This window comes from Ochotona princeps, chromosome 1, assembly GCF_030435755.1.
Source record: "Ochotona princeps isolate mOchPri1 chromosome 1, mOchPri1.hap1, whole genome shotgun sequence".
Classification (NCBI taxonomy): Eukaryota; Metazoa; Chordata; class Mammalia; order Lagomorpha; family Ochotonidae; genus Ochotona; species Ochotona princeps.
The window spans coordinates 7,404,374-7,429,310 of record NC_080832.1 but is presented as its reverse complement, the minus strand read 5'-3'; the positions used below and the strand labels follow the sequence as shown (position 1 = coordinate 7,429,310).

Sequence of the window (24,937 nt, the reverse complement as noted above, 5' to 3'; positions counted from 1 at the left end):
GGGAGCTGGACAGGAGCTGGATTGGAAGTGGAGCAGCCAGGATTGGAACCTGCATCCTCGTGGGATGCCGGCATCGCAGGTGGTGGCTTTATTTGCTGTGTCACACCACAGCACCCTCTGTCCTTCCACACCTGTCACTTGTCTTCTCTGGCTTTCTTCTCTTTTCCAGAAACCTGGGGCCTCAGGGAGCTGAGATCTGCTAGTTCTGCCTGCTGCTCTGGAAACGGAAGATGAAGGAGGCACGCATGACCCAGTGGCTGGCAGAGTGACAGCCCCGCGTCTTTGTCGCCTGCCTTTTCCCGCTGCATGCCTTGGAGAGAGCAGGTGCTTGGCATTCCTTAGAGCCTGGAGACCACATGCATTGTTCGCTTGGGCTCTGGCTCCCCTGTGCCTGGGCACCTCTGCTCCTGGGGTAAGTGACACTGAGCCAGCAGCCCTTAGCCTGCCATCCCATGAACCTGAATGGGGGAAAATGACAGACTTGTGTTCATTTTCCTTAAACTAAAACTTAGTATTTCCTTAAATCATGACTATGAGGGTCATAAAAGTGTGTGAACAAGTGGAATTAAAAGCTAAGCTTAGGGGCCAGTGCTGTGATTCAACAGACTAGTCTACCTGCAGGAGCCGGCATCCCAAATGGGCACTGGTTCAAGTCCCAGGTTTCTGCCTGAGGCCTAGGAAAGCATCACAGGATAGCCCAGACCCCTGGGCCCCTGGACCCCACCAGGAGAGCTCGATGAAGATCCTGGCTCCTGGCTTTGGATCAACTTGGCTCCCTCTGGCTGTGGCAGTCATTTGGGGGCATGAACCAGCAGATGGAAGATCTCTCTCTTTCTCTCATCTTCATAAATCTGTCTTTCAAATAAAAAGAAATTTTTCTTTTTTAAAGAAAGCTAAACTTAGTGCAGGCTAAAATGGGAGCCCTTGAGGAACATCTGTGGCAAATCCAACTTCCATGAAGTTTTAAAGACTGCTTGAAGAGGCAGAGAGCCACGGTAGAGTCGTCAGGGCCCATGGCCTTGTCTCCAGCTGAGCCCACAGATGTCCCCATAACTACACTGCATCTTGTAGATATATCCAAGCACTCAGACTCATTACAGCTTCGGAATTACGATGTTGATGAGATCACTGCTAGATATTTATTCTTTTTCAAAAAGATTTATTTATTTTGTTGGAAAGGTAGATATACAAAGAGGAGGAGAGACAGAGAGGAAGATCTTCCGTCCAATGATTCACTCCCCAAGTGACCACAACGGCTGGTGCTGTGCCGATCCTAAGCCGGGAACCAGGAACTTCTTTCCGGGTCTCCCACACGGGTGCAGGGTCCCAAGGCTTTGGGCCGTCCTCAACTGCTTTCCCAGGCTACAAGCAGGGAGCTGGATGGGAAGTGGAGCTGCCAGGATTAGAACTGTCGTCCATACGGGATCCTGGTGCTTTCAAGGTGAGGACCTTAACCATTATGCTATTGTGCTGGGTCTGATATTTTTTTTCTTAATGAAATTATATATTACTATATTGTAAATGTAAACAATTTGAGAGGCAGTGATGAGAGATATCTTTCAGCTGCTGGTTCACTCCCCAAATGACCACAGTAGCTGGTGCTGGGCCAGGCTGAAGCCCGGAGCCCAGAACTCCATCTCTGGACTCCCATGCAGGCAACGGGGCCCACGTGCTTGGACCATTTTGTTGTTGTCTCAGGTGCTGTAACAGGGAGCTGGGCTGGGAGTGAAGCAGCCAGCACTGAAGTTGACATTCTGATGTGGGATGCTGTGTCTCAAGCAAGGGCTTAACCCATTATGCAATGGTGTTGACCTCATAATTTTAAAAATGTCTTAGTGTAGGGGCAGGTGCTGCGATGCAATGGGTTAAGCTACTGTGTTGAACGGCTGCACCCCCTGAGGGAGTACCTGGTTCAAGTCCCGCCTCTGCTTCCCGCTAATGGACACCCTGGCAGGCAGCAGTTGATGGGTCAAGGCCTTGGGTCCCTGCCACCCACACAGCAGACCTGGAAGGAGTTCTTGGCTCCTAGCTTCAGCCTGGTACACTTGGCATTGCAGGCATGGGGCAGGGAGGGGGTGGAGGGAGTCAGCCTCTCTCTCTCTCTCTCTCTCTCTCTCTCTCTCTCCCATTTTTGCTCTCTCTCACTATTGTTCTGATCTCCAGTAAAGAGACTTCAGAAATATTTCCACGTTACCAATTTCCTTTACTACCCAATGTATTTTATTTTATGCGGCAAATACGTAACATACGCAGAAGGGTTAAAAACCCCGGTGCAGAGTTCAGCCTGCGAGCCCCATCAGGCTCTCGTTTACGAATGTTCGCTGGGTGAGTTCCTACAGCACGCTTTCTGTGAAGCCCGGCCAGTGGAGGTTAGTTTCTGCTGGAAGGATGTCGAGGGGAACAAGACAGCATTGTGTTTTCTGGGTAAGAGGATGTGGGCAGAACCTTCCAGCTAGTATGGCACAGATACCAGGCTGGTGCAGCTGGTCGTGGTGAGAACCACTAAAAGCCCATAAACAATTGATTGAAGAAGTTGTCGTGAAGCTACTTCACACTTCCCTAATTGATTATAATTGTTGGAGTATTTTTTTTCAAGGATTTATTTATTCATGTTGAAAGTCCAACTTACGGAGAGAGAGGGAGAAGCAGGGAGGTTTTAAATGTGAATTTTGAAGTCACTCATAAAAACAGTAGCTAGCTGTGGGAAGCACTTCTCCTTGGCGTACTCTCAATGAGGCTGAGATGTGACAGCGTCGGAGGGCAGAGGCTTGTTCTGTGAAATGTCACGATCTGAGTTTCGCACAACAGAAAACACTGCACTGAACATCGGCAGGGAACACTCTGTCTTCTCTGATTCTTTCTGCTGTTGTTCTTTCTCCAGGAGCTGAGGAGCCGGGCAAGGGTGGCTTTCCCTCCTCGCCGCCTGTCTGCTTGCCCTCACCAAGTTTCCTCTGCGTGGACATCACTTCTGCTATTGCAGAAATTCGCTGCTTGGGACCGTGCATAATTTAACACTATCTCTGGTCAAAAAAAAAAAAAAAAGAAAAAGAAAAGACAAACCTCAGGGCAGAGATAGGGCGCTGTCTCGGGCGGATGTCAGAGGCGGCAGTGCAGGTGGCACGGGGCCTGAGGAGTACGACACAGTCAAACAGTGGGAGACACGCACAGGCTCGGCGCACCTGAGACACCTGAGAGCTTGCCGCCAATGGCGTGAACTTGGTCACTGCTGCCGCTGCCGCTGTGGTCCCATGAACAAAGCAGAGGGAATGGCCCAGGAAGTGGATCTGAGCTCCCTGCAGGACCTGGAACAGAATGTTGTCCTGCAGGTGCTGTACCGAGACCAGGCCGTTCGGCAGATTGAGGAGGAAAGGATCCGGTACGCTGGGTGCCCTGGCCGGGGACCTCTTTCTGTCTTGGGCATTTCCTATCAGGAGCTGCTGGCATGTGCTCACTGCTGGTTGCGTTCTTGCAACTTCTCACTGCCCTGGGGCCTCCGCTCTGAGAAGGGCAGAAGGCATGGCCGGGCATGAAGCCTGACCTGGTGTCGATCTGAACTTGAAAGCTTAGCCAGGACACTGGGAGGCTGTTCTGGGTGCCATTTAGACTTCTGCTTTTTGCCCTAAAGTTGGCTGCTCATCTGTCTGCCTTCTGGGTGGGATTAACTCCAGGGCATCCCGCAGGATTCCGGGCCAACCCTCGAGGGAAGAGCTTCCCCTCCTTTATTTCTACATGAAGGTGCAAGCAAGGCAGCCTGGGCAGTGCCCGAGTATCAGCAGGGTGCTCGGTGTTGCTCTTGGCTGCACCTGCGGCTGCTGGGGGCAGTGTCAGCACCATGGCCATGCCTAGGGCCAGCTTGGAATGCCTTGGTGCCTGTTTATCAAGGCCATGGAGGGTGTGAGATTCAGAAAGTTCACAAACAGAGTAGGTTTGTTTCTGTATCTAATGGCAGAGTTCTTTCAGAGTCTCCCAAGAAAACATAGCCATAAAATAAAACTTGATCTAATCAAAAGCTTGCAGAACAGGGGAAACCTTCAGGCTGAACAGAAGACTCGGTGCTCCTGCCCAGCCCCTCTCATCATTCCATAACTTTTCTCTGTCATTTAAAAATATGTATTTATTTGAAAGGCGGAGTTATAATGAGAAGGAGAGACAGAGAGATCTTCCACCAGCATCATTGGTTCACTCCCCAAATGCCTGCAACAGTCAGACCAGAGCTGGGCTGATCCACAGCCAGGAGCCAGAAACTTCTGGGTCTCCCCATGGGTATTGGGACCCAGGCACTTGAGCCCTCCTCGGATGCCTTCCCAGGTGCATCAGCAGGGAGCTGGATGGAAACAGGAGCAGCCAGGGCTTGAGCCAGCACCCATATTGCATGCTGGCACCACAGGTAGAGTCTTAACTTACTATGCCACAGCACTGGCTCTTGTGTCAAGGTATTCTAGACCTCCCTGTAAACGGGTCTCCATCAGACACTGTAAAATGCTGGGGAAAATGTGGTTTTCTTTAAGGAGTCAAGATCCCTCAGTGACTTAAAGACATCATTCTTCTGATCAGGGCAAACCCTGAGTGACAGAGAGGGAGAGAGAGAGAGAGAGCACTTCCATCCACTGGTTCACTCCCCAAGTGACCACAACGGCTGGGGCTCAGCTGGGCTGAAGCCAAAAGCCAGGAACTCCATCTGGGTCCCTCCCGCGGGTGGCAGGGGCCCAAGCCCTTGGGCCGTCCTTGGCTGCTTTCTCAGAGCATTAGCAGGGAGCTGGCTCCGAGGTAGAGTGGCTAGCATAGGAATCAGAACTCAGTATAGCTGTTGGAGATGTGGCAATGGCTAGATGCTGCTGAGCTGCAATCCCGCCCCCAGCATCCATTAACCATACTGCGTTTCACCAAGAGCAGGGATGGAGGCAGCATGTTTAAGCTTATGTGCCCACTGTACTAGAATGGCCGCCCCCTCTGTCCCTTTCTCTCTCAATCTCTCTCTGCTTGCTATGCTGATGGTGGGCTGGGAGGGAGGGTGTTTTCATGGTTGATAAGACCCGGGGACAGCCCTGACGGTGGGCTGAGTACCCGGCTCACCCACTGCTATGCTGTGGGGTGCCAGCCTCTGTCCCTCCCCACCCAATCCTCTCTCTTTTACTGCCATGGGCCACAGGAAGCTGCGAGCGCACCTGCAGCAGCTCCGATGGAGAGGAGCCAAGAGCCCGAGCCGGACATACACAGAGAAGTCCTGTGCACGCTGTCAGCGGCCACTGGGGCTCCTGCTGAGCCGGGGGGCTGTGTGCCAGGGTTGCAGCCACCGCGTGTGCGCCGCGTGCCGCGTGTTCCTGCGGAGGACTCCCGTCTGGAGGTGCACCGTGTGCTTCGAGGACAGGTGAGCCCGGCCAGGACGTCAGTCCCTCCTGCTGACCCCGGCTCTGCCGTCACTGCCCTCTGCAAGTGCGCCTGGAAGGGAACAACTTTTCCCGACCTTGGGGTTATTCTAACTTCAAGATAGACTGTATTATACAGACAGGCTATTGTTTTTTTAATAATGTGCACAAGCTTGCAGCAGCTGAGGATGGGTTAACTTGGGGTGAGGGTTCCTCTGCAGCTCTAGTGCGGTGCCCCAGTTCTGTCAGCGCGTTAGCCTGGGGAGCGGCCCTGTGCGACTGTGAACAAGGCCTCTGCAGCAGGTGCTGCTCTGCCCTCCGCTGGATGCTCAGCCGAAGCATGGGCGTGGTCCCTGAACACTGAGCTACACTGCTTTGCACACACTAACCTGGGACTGACATCAGGGTGGGACGCAGCGTCAGGCCCTCAGCCTCTGCTCAGAGCAAGAATGGGCTGGCCAGGGATTTCCTGGGAACGCGGAGGGGGTGGGGGCAGGCCCCAGGATGCCACAGAACCTTCTAGGCTCATCAGGCTCATTGGGCTCAGGTGAGCCCGAGAGAGAGAGAGAGAGAGAGAGAGAGAGAGAGAGACTATGAGACTTGAAAACAGCCTCTGGACATTGTTGCACAGGTGGACGTGGCCAAGGTCAGGGTTATGAGAGGCCCTAGCCACGCTGTGTGGGCTGGCGGGTCCCGCTCAGTCAGGGACATCTGTCCAGACACCTGGGCTTACTCTGCTTTAACACCTTGACATTTTGCAAGGCTTTGGGGATGTCAGTCATTTGGCCACACACAGAAGGAGTTCGCCCTGATCTGCTGGCCGTGGCCTCATAGCTCCCCATTGCCATCAACTATGTGCCAAGCCCCATGGACCAACCTGAGGAAGCGCTCCTGCACTTCCCAAGTTAGGACCTGCTGGCCTCGCCGAACTTGCCAGGCTGGAGCTGCCCTGGCTGCCCACAGGTGGGCAGGTCTGGACCCCAGGGCTGGGACATCTCTGGCACAGCCCCAAGGTTTTTGTTCGGTCCACTATATGTATATGAGCAGACTTCAAACAATTATTGGGAAATGTAATTAAAAGATATATGTATTTTGGTGCAAAACTTTTTGAAATCCCTGTATATGTGGGGGATCTTCAAAAGTTTGTGGAAAACGCTGACAGGAAAAAAGCAATTTGTGGATTTCAAGATGCTTGCACCAAAATACTTACTTTTTCATTGCTTTTTTCATGAGCTTTTTCTTTTAAAAAAGATTTATTTATTTTTATTGCAAAGTCAGATATACAGAGAGCAGGAGAGACAGAGAGAAAGATCTCCCGTCCAATGATTCACCCCCCCAAGTGGCCACAACCACCGGTGCGGTGCATTCAAGGCGAGGATCCTAGCCGCCAGGCCACCGCGCTGGGCCCTTTCATGAGCTTTTAAAAGTCCTCTGGCATCTGAAGTTCTGTGAGAATCGTGGCCTGGGAAGGTTTTCTCCTTCAACTGATAGTTAACTGTAAATTAATCAAATCAAAAGCAAGAGCTGAGCTGAGGCAATGTGCTGGTAAACCTTGTCCCCACCCCTCCTCCCTGCCGTGTAACTTGACCACTCAGTGTGGCTGCTGAAACCGCAGTTTCCTTATTTTGAAATACGGAGGTTCTTTCTCTCTCTCTCTCTCTCTCCTTTCTTTTTACTTATTTGAAAAGCAGAGTTACAGAGAAAGAGAGAGCGCGCTCTTTCAGCTGCTGGCTCACTCCACAAACAGCAACGAGAGCAGGGGCTGGGAAATGCCGAGCCACGACCCAGGAGCTTCTCCCAGGTCTCCTGTGAAGAAGGCAGGGCGCAGGATGGGCTGTCTTCTGCTGGTCTCCCGGGGCAGTGGGAAGTGGAGCGTGCAGGGCTGGGACCGGCACCTGCTAGGGGCTGCTGGCTTGTGGGTGGTCACTTCAGCTGCTGCACCACAGCGCCATCCCTCAGAATCTTTACAGAGAGCACAGACGAGAAGAACCAGGGTCCCAGTGAGGTCTGACAACAGAAGGAGGGGGGAGCATTGAAGTGGTTCCGGGCTGTGTGAGTTGGGGGACAGTGGTCATCTGTGGAGAAAACATGCAAGGAGACAGAGAAGGAGGTCCGCAAGCAGGAATTGGCTGTGGAAATTCCCGAGACAGGTGGGTGGGGCGCCCAACAGCAGGTGGCCATCTCACCTTTATTCTCAGAGCCTCCTGCACCTGCAACTCAGGTGGTCCCTTAGCTCCCTGGGGAGGCAAGGGTGTGTGCAGCACCCAGTCTGCTGTGAGGGCCTTCATCTCACTCTCAGACCCACAGTCTGTTGACCAGCAGCCAGCTCTTGCTTCTGGGTTTGGTATTTCATTGCCTTAAGTACTCCTCCCCGACAGTAGCCCACGGTCACCTGTGCTACATTTCAGCGTGTACCAGCAGCGGGTCCTGCCTCTTTGGGATCCTGTCCAGGAGTCTCAGGGTGTCCCTGCTGGGGGAGGGGCAACATATATGGACTCCCAGCCTCCCTTGAGGCCCAGGGAGACTTTTGCAAGAAGTGTCAGTAGCCACTTGATAAAATCTTGATCTGTCTTCCTCTGGTGTCCCTGCCTCCTCTTCTGGTTACCTAGGATTTAATCAGAACCATCGCTCCTGTTGCCTGTAAGAACACCGCAATCAGATCAGCCAAGCTCTTGGGAAAAAACCCCTATTCTTTTGTAACTGCAAGCCATCTCAGAAGCAACACTATTTAAAGTGACAATGTTTTCCACTGTAGGCAGGCCCTAGTGATTTCAGCTGGGAATGCCCAAGCAGCTGGACTAGCTCTTGTTGATTGCCTTTCTGCACCGCCCAACTGCCTCATTGGCAGTTTGCTGCTGGTGGGCCTGATGAGCCGCCCGGCCCTCTTAGAGGCCCTCTGGATTCTTCCTTGTGGTCAGGGCTGGGTGGAGAGCAGAAGGACTTTGCTAGGCCTTGGCGGGACCCCAATTCGGCAGACTGATTCCCTGCCTGTGTCAGCAGAGGGGTGAATACACCCGGGACATCTCTGACTTGGTCCGGTGCAAGGATTAACCACCTGCGTGTCCAGGTACTTGCATTCTAACATGGCTGTTGGGGTCACTGAAGGGGGAGAGGAACAGGGCCAAGCTGTTCACAGGGGCTCAGGTCCTCTGTGAACTTGTCACTGGACATTTGTGCACTGGAATGTTCAAGATGATTTCCAGTGGTTCCTTCTTCTTGGCTAAGGGGATGACAGCAGTTGTGGGGTGTAGGGCTGTGGAAATGGAGGTTGAAACCCTCACAAGGATATTAGGAGCCAATTGGGCACCAGGTGCTTGGTGTTACAACTCCGGGGACTTTCATGCCAGGGCCTGCCTGGGGCAGGTGTGTGGGTCAGGCCTCCTAACTCTGCACCTGCTCTGTCCATCTCTACGTTTTGGCCTTTCAAGAAGTATTTATGGACTGGATTGAAGAATGAGGTCAGAAAAACAACTGCTTGTTGCTGGGGTAACCCAACGGCCCAAGCACCCCTCAGAACCCAGCTGTAATGGACTCCTGTGGAGAGAGGTGCCAAGTGGCTACGTTGGTTAGCGTGACTTACACCATGCTGTGTCGGCCCCCTGGACCTGCTCACCTGCCGTCACGGGCGGGCAGGGCAGGAGTGTCCACCTGTTTGGCAGAGACGCCTCCTGAAATGTATTAGAGAGTAGAGCAGGCCATGCTGGTCCCGCAGGGGAACTGGCACGCAGGGGGACTGTCACACAGGGAGACTGGCACACCGGGGGCAGCTTAGGCCTGGCGTTCCCAGCTGCAGAAACGGCTGCTTGTTCCGTAGCATAGGATGCTGGTGTTTTTATTCTTTTTTTGTTTGATCACATAGGAGCTCCAGAGTCCTATGGGCTTGTGTTAACTCCGACTTAAACGTCACAGGCGAGCACCCAGGTCAGATGAGATGCGAGGTGCCTGGCACTAGGTGATAGTTTGTGAGATCTGAGACTATGGCTGCAAGCTTGCTTCTTCCTCCTTCCCTCCTTCCCTCCCTCCCTCCTCCCTTCCTCCATTACTCCCTCCCTCCCTCCGATTCACTTCCCAAATGGCTGTAATAGCTTGATCTAGGCCAGGCTGAAGCCAGAAAAGCCTGGAGCTGCATCTTGGTCTCCTACATGGGTGGCAGGGGCCCAGGTCCTTGGACCAGCATCCACTGCCTTCCCAGGTGTGTGAGCACAGAGCTGGACCCAAAGTGGAGCAGCCGGAACATGAACAAGTTGCTCATATGGGATGCTGGAACTTCAGGCAGCAGCTTAATCCCATAAGTTGCAATGCTGGTGTGGAGTTTCCTCTCAGTGGCAGGTGTCTGCACCTTCCTCTGTTTCTTCCCCATGACTGGCTGTCATTGGCTACGATCTTGTGTCTCTGGGCACGTTTCCTTATCCAGGTCCATCTGTGTCCCAGCCCTGTTGACTACATACAGGAGGGTCTCTGTGCAGCACACTTCTGGCCTGCTAGGGTGGGGGTCTCCAGATTGAGAGAGAAGACCTGACCTGCAGGAACGAGAAACCTGGGAGCGGGAGGTTTCTGTCGGCTGGGCCCTCGGTGGCGTTTGCTGCTCGGCTCACATTGGGCCTTCCCTGTCCCCCAGTGCATCCTCCCTGCCCTGCGTACACACGTGGATGAGATCCCAGACCCCGGGAGCTGGCACATGCTGGACTCCCACCAGGCTGGGTTTAGTGCCTCCCTCACCTCCCAGTTAGTCGCCTCTGGCTTTTGACCCTCCACTTGCCGTCCAGCACCAGTGGGGATTCCTTCTGAGCCGGTGTGACGGTGGCTGGCAGGGGTTTGGTTTCCAAGTTACTGGCCTTACGAGGCACACTTTTTGCCTTTGTCTAAATCCTGGATCTCTTCTGTGTTTTTTTTTTTTTTTCTTTTTTTTGGCTCCAAAGGAAAAGTTACCGATGATCAAAATTCAGTTAGGAAACTCTAATGCTGTGTGTCTGTTTTCCTATTCTAGCCACTGGTGTGCTCAGCAGAGAATTACAGCTTCTAACTAGAAGGGACAACAGTTTCTGACAACTACCAGCACACTGAAGAGAAAGACTTTTTTTTTTTTTTTTTGTGGACTTGAATGTATTTGGGGTTGCTTACATTAATAGCGTTTGTGGCATTAAGAGATGTCCCGCGGAGTTTATGTGTGGCTTCAATGTAAGGAGATTATTCCAGCAGATAGCTGCTCCGAGTTCCTCTGTCGTGAGACCAAGTGTTTGTCACTTCCCGGACTGATGAGCGGGCAGTGTCGGCGCTCTGAGCATGTCTACCTTTTGCATGCCTCAAAGGAAGGGCAGCTCCTCTTAGGTGGAGTGTGATTTCTGAGTTGGGACCTCTCCAGGGTAAAATCCACTCTAGGACTTTGCTTTCACATGGTCGGCACGGGGTCGGCTGGTACAGTGTTTCCTGTGCTGACCATTCAGGAGTGTGGTCCTGCCCGCTGGAACCACTGGCAGAGAAGTGATTGTTTCTGCTGTTTCTCCAGGGCTCCCCGAACCTCCACCAAAGCACACCAAGCCCCCCTCCCCAACTTCAGGTCCTTTCCGGAAACTTCTTGGCTCTGGGTCAATGTGGTGGACACATGCCAACCTTTGCCCAAGGGTGAACTCTCCTAAGTCAAAGGCACGGTTAGCTTTTATCACCACAAACCCAAACACGCCAGATGCAGTAAGTCACACAGGTGGTCTTTATTTCAGCAGTGGAAGTGGCCGTGGAGAGAAAGGGACTGGGGGATGTGTGAAGACTTTGAGAGGCAGAGTTAGAAGGAGAGAAAGATCGCCCCTCTGCTGGTCTGCTCCCTAAGTGGATGCCATGGCCAGGACTGGGCCAAATTGAAGCCAGAAGCCTGGAACCCCATCTGGCTCTCCCATGTGACTATAAGGCCCCGAGGACTTGGGCCACCTTCGTTACTTTCCCAGGCACATTATCAGGGAGCTGGATTGGAAGTGAAGCAACCAGGACTTGAACTGGTGCCCCTGTGGGATGTTGATGTTATAGGCAGTAGTTTAACCCACAGTACCATGATGCCAGCCTCAAGATGAATCTTGCCTGCCCAGCTCTTTGGAGCCAAACATAAGAGGGAATGTGAGGGGCTCAGCAAGTTCATGAAAAATGTGTTTTATTATTATTATTACCATTGGTCTTGAAAAATCTTTTTTTTTTAATTTTAAATTTTATGGTGCATTTCCATAAGGTCTGGGGTTTCCCTCTCCCCTCTCCAAGCTCCCTCCCCCTGACTGGTTTCCCCCTTGGTATTACAAGAGTAAAGTCCTTCATAAGCAGTCATAAGTCCATCAGTCTGTTATTTAAGTGTGTCCTGACTTTGCTGACAATGCCAGACATTCCAGCATCCTATTATCAAGATATATTCACTGGTTTCATCGGGAGTCCATCTTTGATTTATTTTTAATTCAACTTGTTAGGAACTCTTTGCAATGGCCTTGAGGTACTACCTGTCTGCCCAGACTGAAGCCCACTTTCCGCTTGCTTTTCCAGAAATGTGAAAATAAAAACCGGAGAGTGGTTCTTTGAGGAGCGAGCCAAGAAATTTCCAACTGAAGGTAGGTGGTGAGGCCAACGATGGTTTCCTTTGCTTAGCAAACACTGGGTGTTAGGACTTGGTAAGAGCAGGGCTGTGATGGCCTTCATGTGGTCATGAGTCAACATGATGACACGTTACAGGTCATGTGGGCTTTTAGACTTCCTGGCCCAGTGGCTTCCAGTCTACACGCGGAACCAGCACCTGCAGGTCCACGAACAATGAAAGAAAGCTGATTGGTTAGCTTCCAGTTACCTAGGTTACTGGCTGATTAATGCCAGGTCCTTTTCCTTTTCTGTTTACTAAACCTAAAGCAGAGGACAACTCTGAGTTCCCTAATGGAGACAGACAGGCCTCCTGTTTTGGGGGGCAGCTGCTCTGTTTCCAAGCCTGTCTGTGCTGCTCGAGGTGTGGGTACTTTGCTGTATGTATAGCATGCAGCACGCATTGCTTGTTTTGGTCTGGTCTGGTCTGGTCTGGTCTGGTTCGGTCTGGTCCCATCTGGTCTGGTGGCACCTAGCACAGGTGTCCCGCCCAAACAATGGCCTCCTCTCCTGTGTATCCAGCAGTCTCTCAGGGCTGTGTCTGCCCCTCTTGTTTCTGCTTGGAGCGTCATTGCGGTTCTGGTCCACCTCCGTGTCCTCCTGCTGAGGCTGACGTGCGCTCCGTGCCTGGCCTTCTGTCCCCAGGAGCACTCCCCTTTTAAGGACCTGCAGGTTTTGCTTCGTACGTATTTCCCGTAATTTTTGTGTAGTACCTTGCATTACAAACTGACTTATGCATTTCTGTTTCCCCCAACACACGAGTGGAAATTCTCCTTCATTATAATTTGAGAACGAGCCATTCCCACCCGCTGGTTCACTCCCCGAATGCCTGCAGTGCTCAGAGCTGAGCAGGCAGGGGCTGGAGCAGGAGCTAAGGAACTGATCAGGGAGCCCAGTAACTTGAGCTGCCACCAAGACCCCCCCAGCGTCTGCACTGGCAGACAGCTGGGACCAGGAACCAAGGCCAGGTATGCTGAGCTGGGTAAGGGTGTGCCAGCCTATGATTTTGTCATTTAAACAATTTTAATTTATTTGAAAGGCTGAGGCAAAGAGAGAGTGAGAGATTATCTATTGTGTTCACCAGAACTGGGGCTGGGTCAAGATGAAACCAGGAGCCCAGAACTTGGTCGAGGTCTCCCACATGGGTGGCCAGGACTCAGGCTGGTACCTGTGTGGGATGCCTGTGTTGCAGGAGACGGCTCAGCCCACTGTGCCACCATGCCGGCCCCAGTTTTGTTTGGCCGACATCCTTTTGGCAGGTGGCAGATCCCTCCAGCTCATCGTACTCAAATCCCTAGTTTAGAAATACAAACACTGAAAAATGAGATTTCAATGCTTTCTCTATACCAACTCACTGAAGAAGTCCCCTTCGCCGAAATATTGCACTCATTGCTGGATTCCAGTTAGGGAAATGAGTTTTCAAGCCAGAATATGTATGTGCACACACGCACCTATATGTGTGAGGATGTGTGAGTGTGTGAACGTATACCATGTGAAGGAATATGGTACTGTATATGGGTGTGAGTGTGTGCATGGATGGATGTGAGCATGTACAAGTGTCAGGGGTGTGAGTGTATATATATATGTGTGCAGGGATGTGGTTACATGTGTGTGTGAGAGCGTGTGCGCGAGTGCCAAGGGTGTGTCCCTGGCTTCACTTCCTCACCGTCTCTGTAGCACCTTGTCCTGTGCGTGAGCAGAGGTAGGTCACCATGGCGCTTCGCTCGCGCTAGGAGCGGGAGTAGGAGAGAGAACCGGCATGCGCGGGTTCTGTATAGGTAAGGTAAGTCTACAAGAAGAAAGACATCAGTAAGAAGACGGGAGGGCAGCCGGCCTGAGCTGAAGCATCGGGTGTCCCTCAAGATGTAAAACGCGTACACGAAAGACCCGAACTGTGTCCTTGTTCACAGTAACCCCTCCGATGCCGAGGGACCCCCTTTTCTCACTGTCCTGGTTCAGCAGAGTTGGGCTGGAGGGACCTGGAGAGAGGCCGGGATGTGCCAGTTTGGAGGACAGAGCTGGCCCTGGTTGTCAGGACAGAAGCAGGGTCAGATGGTGATGGTTTCAGGAGATCATCTGGAAAGGCCCTGAGAGAGGCAGCGTTTCCATCTGTGGTGGCTGCGGTGGCTGGGGCTGGGCCGGTTAAAGCCAGGAACATTGCTCCAGGCTTCCCGCCATATACTGGTGACTCCATGAAATACATGCAGCACTTGATGGCACTTTCCCTGTTGGCGGTCAGGAGCCTGTGGAGCCAGCATTCCATATGGACACCACTCTGTGGCTTGGCTGCTCCAGTCTGATCTAGTCCTGCTAATGGCCTGGGAAGAGCAATGAAAAACAGCCACGTCTTGGGTCCCTGCTACCTACATGGGGACCTGGAAGAAGCTGCTGGCTCCTGGCTTCAGCCTAGCCCAGCCCCTGTTATCCACATGGGGACCTGGAAGAAGCTGCTGGCTCCTGGCTTCAGCCTAGCCTAGCCCCTGTTATCCACATGGGGATCTGGAAGAAGCTGCTGGCTCCTGGCTTCAGCCTAGCCCAGTTCCTGTTATCCACATGGGGATCTGGAAGAAGTACGAGGAGTTCCCGGATGTTCCAAGAAGTTCCAGGATGCACTTCAGGTCTGAGAGTCTGTGGCAAAATAGCAAGTTAGTAAATCATTGTAGCGGAAATTTCTAGATTATTAATAACTATAATGGTAGAACTGAAACTCTTTTTGGACATTTGCTAAACCTGTAAGAATGACTCCCTCTTCTGGCTACTCTCTGTAATTGCATGTGTTTTCCTTTTAAAATTACTATGACATTTAAAAATTGTATTTATTTTTAAAAAGACTTATTGTTTTTAATTGGAAAGTCAGATATACAGAGAGAGAGAGAGATGGGAGAAATCTTCCATTCGCTGATTTACTCCCCAAGTAGCCACAACGGCTGGAGCTGTGCCGATCCGAAGCCAGGAGCCAGGAGCCTCTACCTGGTCTCCCACGTAGGTGCAAGGTCCCAAGGCTTTGGGCCATCCTTGACTGCTTTCCCAGGGCACAATCAGGGAGCTGGATGGGAAGCGGGACCACCGGGACACAAACCAGCATCCACACGGGATCCGGGCGCGTTCAAGGCAAGGACTTTAGCTGCTAGGCTGCTGTGCTGGGCCCTAAAAGTTCTATTTCTTCATTTGAAAAGAGATAGCATTTGAGGGGAGAGAGACCAAGAACAAGCTCTCCCCTCACTGGTGCACTCCCCAAGCACCTGCCGTTTCCAGGGCTGCTGTCAACAGGAAGCCAAGCTTAATTAAAAGCAGAAAGCTGACAATGTAGACCGATTCTTTTCTAAAGTAAAATGTCTAAATTGAATATACACGCGATCTATTCAGGCTTTGTTTTAAAATAACTTCCGGCATTTTGTAGACTTATGTGGAAGACAGAGTGACAAGGAGAGAGATCTTCCAGGCGCTACCCACTCCCAGGGGGTGGCAGTGACCCTGCCGGGGCCACATCCAGGAGCCAGAAACTCCAGGGGTGTCCCCGGTGGGTGCAGGGAGCCCGGTACTTGGCCCGTCTTCTGCTGCCTTCCCAGGCACGTTAGCAGCCAAGACTCAAACTGCTGCTCCTGTGGGTTGCAAACGGCGGCTTAACTTGCTGTGCCACAAAGCCAGGTCCACTATGGTGTTAATTTTGGGGAGGGATGAGATGATTTAGGAAGACAAGACCTCTGGTAATTCTGTCAGTGATTTGTCACGTAACAGACTGGGCTGGTTATCCTAATAAACTATGATGGAAAACAACTTCCAGCTCTCGCTACATCTCCTTCCCCCCAGCAGGAAGTGTGCTGTATCCTGTGGGTAGCTGCTCGGGGTCCACGGGCACGGCTGGGCCACAGTGGGACCGATCACAGATCGCCTGTCCCCACGGGAGCCGGAGACACTGGGTGGGACAGAGGTCATCAGGGCAGAGGTCGTAGTTCACCAACTGGAGTCAGACCTGACCTTCTGACCTGTGGCTTCCAACCAGGGTTCCCCAGTCAGCTTTCCGAGGCAGGTCGTTGGGTTTGTTCATTTTGTTGTCGTTGGATTTATGGCTAGGTAGCTAGGCAGAGCTGTGGTTACATATGAATGTGTATGCGACCACACCCGTGCAGCCTGAAGCTGCCTGGCAACCTTAGAAAGAGAGAGGATAAGGACTGAAGACGCATTCAAGAGGACAGAATTCCATGCACAACGTTAAAACAGTCATTGTGAAGAGGAGAGAAGAGGGTGGAAATGGCTACTTGAATTGAAAAATTGGCAAGCGAACGGTGCACTGCCTTTGTGCGGCCCCTTCCGTGCTGTGGCCAACGGTCAAGGCGAAACGCAAATGGCAGCGGGCTTGGCGTGGGCAGCCGCTGGGGCGTCGCTGCGCTGCTGAAGGAATGATGCAGCCACGTGCAAGTGGTTCTTCAAAAAACAGCAACAAGGGGGCTGTTGGATGCTGTGGCTGTGACTGCTGGGATGCCTGCCTCCCTCTCTGCCTGCCCAGGTTCAAGTCCCGGCTCTACTCCCAATGCCCGCTTCCTCATGTGCACCGGGGAGCTAGGAGCTGATGGCTCAGGCTGTGACTGTCACCCGCAAGGAGGGTTAGGCTGAGTTTTGGCCCCCTGGCTTTCGTTCGATTCCACCTTCAGGAGGATGAATCCGCAGAGAAATCTCTTTTTCTCTCTCTGCCTTGTGAATACAGTGAAAGTAAATACTCGGGCAGCATCTAAGAGGCCCTACAACTCTGATCGCCCAGCCCTGCCAGAGCCCTGCTTGTGCTCTTTTGCCTGGCACAGGCAGAATAATTGGACCCCTAGAATGGGGACCACCCCTCAGAGCTGTCATGTGCAGGTGCTCAGAGGAAACCCGTGCCAAGTGGGCCACACCCAAAGGGGTGTTTCCTTGAGAACTCTGTGTGTGTGTGTGTGTGTGTGTGTGCCGTGATGGCTTCCCTGCCCTCCCCCTTGCACAGCCTCCCTGGGCTGATCGTGGCCCATGTTGCGAAGCACTTGGCCCTAACACGTGCATTTCGTCAGCCCCGCGGCATGCCCTCCCGAGGCTGGCGGGCTGTGTGTGTCTAGTGTTGGGTCTAGTGTTGTTTAGCTCTGGTAAGTCTTGGTTGGTTGGTTTTATCTGGTCTGGATGATCTATGATTTATGAAAGTGATGAGTTGAAATCCACCACTGTTACTCTGTCAGAGCCTGTTTGTCCCGTTAGGGCTAATCATATTGGTTTGAGACTGTTGGAAGTCACCCTGCTTTTGCTTCTGGCCAGGCCGCCCTGGAGGCGATGAACACCCCATCTCTCGGCTGTGGCATTGCTTGCGGTCTTTTTCTTTCAGAACTTGTGCGCCCTCTGCCTCACGTGTCTGCTAAGAACACTATCTTCCTAGAGAGCCCTCTGTGGTCTGACTTGGCATATTTTTTAAGTAGTTTCTATAATTCTCTTTATCTTATATATGTTTTAAAAAAGATTTATTCATCTCTATTGCAAAGTCAGATATACATAGAGAGGAGGAGAGACAGAGAGGAAGATCTTCCATCCATCCACTGATTTACTCCCCATGTGGTCGCAACAGCTAGAACTGATTTATTCCGAAGCCAGGAGCCAAGAGCCAGGAGCCTCCTCCAGGTCTCCCACATAGGTGCAAGGTCCGAAGACTTTGGGCCATCCTCGACTGCTTTCCCAGGCCACAAGCAGGGAGCTGGACGGGAAGCAGGGTCTCCAGGATTAGAACCGGCACCCATATGGGATCCCTGTGTGTTCAAGAAGAGGACTACAGCCACTAGGCTACCATGCAGGGCCTAGCTTATATCTTTGATGGTTTGACTGATATGCGAGTAGTTTGAAGCATTTGTGGAAATGTGCCTTAGCTTTTAGTCCCATTTTCCTGAGAACTGTGTGAAGCCCCCTCCCATGCTGTGCTGGGCGTCTTCACTGGGCCATGTCCACTCGGCGTCCTGCAGGCCTCCGGTACCTGGAAGTGCGTATCTCTCCCAAGACTGGGCATGCTTCAATGACTCCTCTCTCATTTCCCCTCCTTTTCCCTTCACTTCCTGAGAGCCATGACTGCATATTGGTTCAGTTCGTGGCATCCGAGGGTTCAAGGGCTGCCTTCACCGTTCTGTTTTCTCTGACTGGAGTGTCTGGAGAGTTCTGATCTCTCTTCCTGCTCGTCTGGTCCACCTTTGAAGCTTGCGACTACATTTTCTTTCTTTTTTTTTTTTTTAAAGATTTATTCATTTTATTACAGCCAGATATACACAGAGGAGGAGAGACAGAGAGGAAGATCTTCCGTCCGATGATTCACTCCCCAAGTGAGCCGCAACGGGCCGATGCGCGCCGATCCGATGCCGGGAACCTGGAACCTCTTCCGGGTCTCCCACGCGGGTGCAGGGTCCCAAAGCATTGGGCCGTCCTCAACTGCTTTCCCAGGCCACAAGCAGGGAGCTGGATGGGAAGTGGAGCCGCCGGGATTAGAACCGGCGCCCATATGGGATCCCGGGGCTTTCAAGGCGAGGACTTTAGCCGCTAGACCACGCCTCCGGGCCCTTGCGACTACATTTTCAACTCTGGTTTATTGGAAAGATGTTCTTGACTTATTGAAGACCTCATTTCTAAGACTTTGGTTGTTTTTCAGAACTGCTTGTTCCTGGTTTCTTGTTCATGTGTTGTGCTAACTTTAATGAACTATATGAATTCTCTGGATTCTCATTGGGCTTTTTTAGAATCATTCTTTTAAATTCATATAAATGCATATCAGGCATTTCGTCAAGACCCTTCCCTCCTCAGGAGGGACTGTGGTTCTTGGGCTCTGTCCTGCTGTCTTCTATCTCTGTGCTCTGCTGTCCTCTGCCTCTTTGAAGAGGTGCCTTTGCGGGGGCAAGGCTCTCTGCTGGTGCAGAGCCTGTGACCTCAAGGCCTCTGCAGTTCAGGGCGGTGCAGAGGCTGCCATCTACCGTGCCAGCATTCCATGTGGGCACTCACTTGAGTGCAGGCCACTCCGCTTGCAAGCTAAGTCCCTGCTCGTGCACCTGGAAGGCCATGGAAGCCACTCCAAGTCCTTGGGCCCCTGTAGGGCACGTAGGAGACCTGGGTGCAGTTTCTGGCCGCTGGGTTCAGCCTGGACCAGCTGTGGTTATTGTGGCCTGTGGGGGAGTGAACAGAATCAGGAGCTCTCACTGTGTCTACTGCTGCCTTGTGTTTCCCTGCCTTAAACAAAAAATCTAGGAAAAGAATTCACTGTCCAGCTGAGGAGATAGCCATGGAGAAGACTTAAAAACAACTTGGCAGAAATGGAATTGAACAATGACTGTGGGAGTGATGTCTGGTCCAGCATGGAAGATGCCCCCCTCTCACAGTGCAGTGCCTTGGCTCCAGGCTTCCCTGGCCGGTGCCCGTGGCCGCCAGGACCGGCAGGGGGCGGCCAAGAGCCGTCCTGGGCCGGGCTGTGGGGAAGCCCAGTGGTCGGCGACGGAGTTGCCGGGTGGTCGGAGGAGCTGGGGTCGCAGGAGAGGCCGGGGCGGGCGCAGGAACCTCTCCCAGGTCGGGATCCTTGACCCCGGGTCCGAGCCTGACCTAGGCGCTCACCCCCGCGGCTGCCGGCCTCTCCGAGGACCTCCCGCTCCGTGTCCCTCATTTTTCTCATTACCCCCCGTCAGTGTGTCCCCCGAAATACCTGTGAACATTTACCTGTTAAGGTAAATCTGTCTTAGGGAGTGGGTTGAAAGGGCATTTTAGTATCGCAGAAGAGGGAATAAAAGATGAGCTTAATTTTAGTGCAAAAATATTCGAAATCTGTGCAGAGGTGGGAGTTCTTAAAAAGTTCATGAAAATGCCTGTTCTTATAAAGCTAAGTGTGGACTTGACTTGTTTTTCTTCCTTTCTCTAAAATGAGCTTCAGGTTTTCATTTCATTTTCCCCATAAACTTTTGGATATGCCCTTGCGCCTGGTAGGAACAAGGTGGCAGAGCTGGGCGGGCTCCTGGCGGGCACAGCTCTGGCTGCAGCCCCGGTCTGTCCCTTGCTGGACCGGTGGCCACAGGTGCCCGGCTACGCGGCTGGAGTCTCAGCACATGGCGAAGCCTCTTTTCCCGACCCAGAACGGGTACAGGTGCAGGCCCGTCTGGGCAATGATTAGCTGCTGGAGGAGCACTAAGCAGATTACATTTTTATAAGATTAATTTAATCCTCATCACGAGGAGTGTTTATGGGAACACTGCATTCGATTATGAATTGATTCCAAATGGGAGCTGGGCACGTTTGAACCATTTTTCAAATTACCCAGATTTAGAAAAAGTCTAATCTGTTAGCCACGTTTAATAAGCGCACTCATTTCCAACAGTTAGGATCTGTCTGTCTCTCTGTGAGAAGGTAACTTTGGGGCAATGTGGTTCTTGCAGCACTCAATTGTAGTGAGTTTTAATCAATTGGCAGAACAGTGTAAGCAGCTCCAACAATGTTTCTATCAGTCCCAAAGCCTCGCTCTTCTAATCGTGACAGTGATGGTGGTGGGGGGGAAGTCCTTTATGACTTCCTGTGTCGAGTTGTGCTAATGAATGACCTTTATTGGTATCTCCTGCAGGCAAACACGAGACAGTTGGGGCCAGGCTCCTGCAGGCTTATCAGAAGCCGAGGTGAGTGTGGGTGCTGGGAAGGACACTGCGTCCTGGGCCCCTGGGTGGGGGCCGGGCACCTGCGGGAGGGCGCCCCGGAGGGCTCAGCGTTCAGATGTCACTGCTTAGGAATGCAGCTTTTTTTTTTCTTTTTTATGGTGAAGTGCCTGGAAGACTTCCAACAGAGATTTCTTATAAAAAGGCTTCTAGGTAGCCTAGCATTTTCTTCCAAAACCTTCTTTACAAAAAGAAAAGAGACGTATATTAAAGTCATTTATTATTTTATGATACAGTTCTATAGGCTCTGAAAGGTAGACTTGATGGAGAGAGGAGGAGGGATAGAAGCTCTTGTATCTACTGGTTCACTCTCCCAGTGACCTCAATGGCTAGAAATAAGCTTATCTGAAGCTGGGAGCCAGGAGCTTCTTCCAAGTCCCCAAGTGGGTGCAGAATCAGAACACTTGACCCATCCTCAACTGCCATCCCAGCCACAGCAGAGAGTGGACAGAAGGTGCTAGCAGGTGGAAGATGAGCAAATTGAGCCATCACGTTGGCCTCCTTAAACTTGCTGTTTTGTCTCTTCAACTCCCTCCTGCTTGGTTCTGTAAGGACAGGATCTTTGCATGATCCATGGAATTTGAAACCAGATACTTGGTTTGTGTCCTACTTCATGTCGCCAACACCATGTCCCGGGCCCAGCAGCTCCTGAGAGGCGTTTACGGACTAACCCTCAGTGGGACTGAATGACGCACCTGAGACAGAGGCACTTACTTGCTGCCGGCCTCGTTCACACTCCTGCTCCTGCTGAAGGCACACACCGGTGCATCTGCAGGCTCCCCACTGGCCATGTGATTTTTGGCCCCGATGAGATTTTTCCGACATAGAACTTCTTTCCTGTTTCCACTTCTCTTAGCCCAAGCTTGCACTTCTGGCTCTTTCTGTCACTGTGCTCTGATGTCAGACAACACAGGGAGCCACATGAGACCCCCTGGAGTGGGGGGTCTTGGGTTCTGGAGCAGCATGGTGGGGGAGCCATGCCACACGATGGCCTGGGCAGCAGGCGTGTTCAGCTGCCAAGAACAGTGCCCCTTGGGGTGGGGAGCAGAGCCAGGAAGGATGTCTAAGAAGTACGACATCAAGCCTGCTTTACAGAACAGTGACACGCAGTGTGATCTGTGGCACTAGTCACCCAACTAGGTTGTAATGTTTGCCTTTCTCTGTTTCCTCTTGTTAGCAAGATCTCCGTGGTTCCTCCTACTCCACCTCCTCTCAGTGAAAACCAGTGTGGCTGCAGCCCTGGTGGGGTAATGTATCTGCCTGTTCGAGCCCTGTCCCCCTCGGGGGATGTAAGGCCAAGGAAGCTGGGGCTGGAGGAGGGGAGAGGTCCTGGGAGGCAGGGGTCAGACGCCCCCAGTGAGGCAGGAGACCCAGGCCCCAGGCAAGCTTGGAAGTGAGGTCAGCCTTGGTGGCCACAGGCCATTTGCATGGTTACTTGGCCGTCTCTTCCTGCTTGCACCCCTGCACTCTTCCTTCTTTATTCCCGGTGAGTCGCCTGCTTCCTGTCCCCAGTGGAGAGCCTCTGAGGTTGCGGGAGACATACAGGTGTGTACGAGTGTACGCTATACAAGGAGAGCAGACTGTCCTCGTGCCTGCAGGCCCTGCTGCAAGGTGGGCCAGTGCTGACCGGGCTAGCAGATGCACGTTTGATGTGATGCCCTTGGGAGAGTTGCCCAGGTTTCCGACCTGAGAGGGGCAAATAATTACATGTGTCTGACTGCCTCCTACGACTGTTGCAAGAAGTCCTCAGTAATGATGTCTGTGCTTGCGCTCAGCAAGCGCCAAGTGCCAAAAACATGGCCTGATTCTCACCATCATTCTGGGAATTAAAGGGAGCGGTTTTATCTGTAGAGAGTGGGCGTGTCTGCTGATGAAAGAGAAAGCTTATTCACTCCAGGGTCACATATAAAATCCTGCCTAACTTTCAACTAGATATTTTAAATTCTCCATAGTTATTCTAATGCTTAGGTGCTCAACGTGTGTCTATCAGATGGTTAGGTAGGTGGAGGAATGGATGACTGGCTGAATAGACCAATAAGCAGGTGAATGGATAGATAAGTAGGTGACTGGATGGATGGGTGGATGGATGGGTAGGTGATGGATAGATGGGTAGATGGATGGATGGGTGGATGGATGGATGGATGGATGGATGGGTGGATGGATGGATGGATGTAAGGGTGGGTGACTGGATGGATGGATGGATGGGTGGATGGATGGATGGATGTAAGGGTGGGTGACTGGATGGATGGGTGGATGGATGGATGGGTGGATGGATGGATAGATGAGTGGATGGATGGATGGATGGGTGGGTAGGTGATGGATAGATGGGTAGATGGATAGATGGGTGGATGGATGGATGGATGGGTGGGTAGATGGATGGATGGAGGGATGGATGGGTGGATGGATGGATGGATGGATGGATGGATGGGTGGATGGATGGATGGATGGGTGGATGGATGGATGGATGTAAGGGTGGGTGACTGGATGGATGGGTGGATGGATGGGTATGTGACTGGATGGGTGGATGGATGGATAGATGAGTGGATGGATGGATGGATGGGTGGGTAGGTGATGGATAGATGGGTAGATGGATAGATGGGTGGATGGATGGATGGGTGGGTAGATGGATGGATGGATGGATGGGTGGATGGATGGATGGATGGGTGGATGGATGGATGGATGTAAGGGTGGGTGACTGGATGGATGGGTGGATGGATGGGTATGTGACTGGATGGATGGATGGATGTAAGGGTGGGTGACTGGATGGATGGGTGGATGGATGGATGGATGGATGGGTGGATGGATGGGTGGATGGATGGGTATGTGACTGGATGGATGGGTGGATGGATGGATGGATGGATGGGTGGATGGATGGATGAATGGATGGGTATGTGACTGGATGGATGGATGGGAGGGTGGGTGACTAGATGGATGGATGGATGGGTATGTGACTGGATGGGTAGATGGATGGATGGATGAGTGTACCTTGGAGGGGAAGTGATCTCTCTGTTGTTTCTTCTTTCCTTTTTTCCTCTTCTGCATTGGGAAGCACAACTCCTTGGCCCAGGCTGGTTGCCTTGTGCTGTGCAGTGCTCTCAGCCCCTATGTCACGTGCGGGTGGGGCCCGAAGAGAAAGGTTAAACAAGCAGTAATCTACTTGTGGACAGTCATCAAGCCATTGAGCTGTCAGCTCGCGCCTGTAAGAGGCAGCTGTTATCTTGTCTCCTTTTAATGAGGATGTCAGAGGAGAAACGCTGAGTAAAGATGATACCCAGCTCTGGGGGACTCTGCCCTCTTCACCTCCAGACACGTGTGTCCACGCCCATGCCCACCCCCACCTGGCAGTGTTGTGGGACTGGCAGCCTGGAAGCTGCAGGGCAGATAGAACTCAGTCAACCAGGACCCTCACGCTCTCCTGTCTCTGTTTTACATACAGGACCTGGGCCAATTTAAAGGATTTAATAAATCGTTGGAAAATTTGTTTCTGTCTGTTACTACCCACATGAAAAGTAAGTGGATGCTTCACAAGAAGTTTTCCCTTTAACCCTGACATCCTTGGCTGGGCCTGTCCCCAGCTCTCTGCGTCTCCCCTTCCGCACCTCCAGCAGCCTCTGGTCCTTTCGCCTGTGGGAAGAGGGTATGCTATTTGAACCCTGCCCAGCACCCAGGCCAATCTGGCTTGGTGCTGTAGGCAAAGGGAATGAGCCTGCAGTATCGACCCCCTGGAGTTGCTCTTCTGTGCAACTCGTGTTTTCCAGAAGCTGCAGGGGAGGCCTGCGCCTGACAGGCGAGGTTGGACGGGCTGGCCCTGCGTGGCCACTCCCAGCTGCTGGCGCTGCCCAGGGAGGTCGGGCCAGCAGGAGAGACAGGTCCTTCCAGTCCTTTTAATGATCGGTAATTTCTAGATGCTGGCGTGCTGGGCACCCTTAGACAGGAAAGAGAAAATGAGGACTCTGGGTGTCATGCAGGAGTCACCCAAATTCCTTCCTGTTCCATTCCCTTCCCCCGAAGAGTACAGACAGGAGAGGTCTCCGCAAGCTGTCCATGCAGTCCATAGTGTGAAAGAACAGCGCATGAATTTCAACCAGTTTTGCACCAAACTGCGTAACTCTAAGTCCCAGGAACTTCCTGAAGTCCCCTCGCCTAAGCCTGCCCTTTAGCAGTCAAATCTCTCAGGCAGGTTCTCCCTGTCCCTATATCATGAACTTCCCAAGTGGATCCAGTTAGATGCAGGCTTTGGGAAGCTCCTGACACAGCTTGGGGGGGAGGCATCCCCTGGGGGCTGGGTGAACC

The 24,937-nt window shown here is 52.3% G+C and overlaps 1 protein-coding gene across 3 annotated transcripts in view; it reads left to right on the top strand.

Moving 5' to 3' along the window:
* Positions 1-311: 311 nt before the first annotated feature.
* SYTL3 (synaptotagmin like 3) overlaps positions 312-24,937 on the top strand; it is a 46,446-nt gene continuing 21,820 nt past the window's right edge. For 2 of the 3 annotated variants that reach the window (XM_058661011.1, XM_058660974.1), the window contains exons 1-6: positions 3,220-3,376; positions 5,150-5,368; positions 11,883-11,947; positions 20,557-20,608; positions 21,822-21,891; positions 24,081-24,153. In XM_058661011.1, coding sequence (XP_058516994.1) covers positions 3,249-3,376; positions 5,150-5,368; positions 11,883-11,947; positions 20,557-20,608; positions 21,822-21,891; positions 24,081-24,153 — 607 coding nt within the window. In that variant the 5' untranslated portion in view covers positions 3,220-3,248. Of the gene's footprint in view, positions 413-3,219; positions 3,377-5,149; positions 5,369-11,882; positions 11,948-20,556; positions 20,609-21,821; positions 21,892-24,080; positions 24,154-24,937 lie in introns of those variants that run through there. The other variant, XM_058661041.1, reaches the window with a different exon arrangement.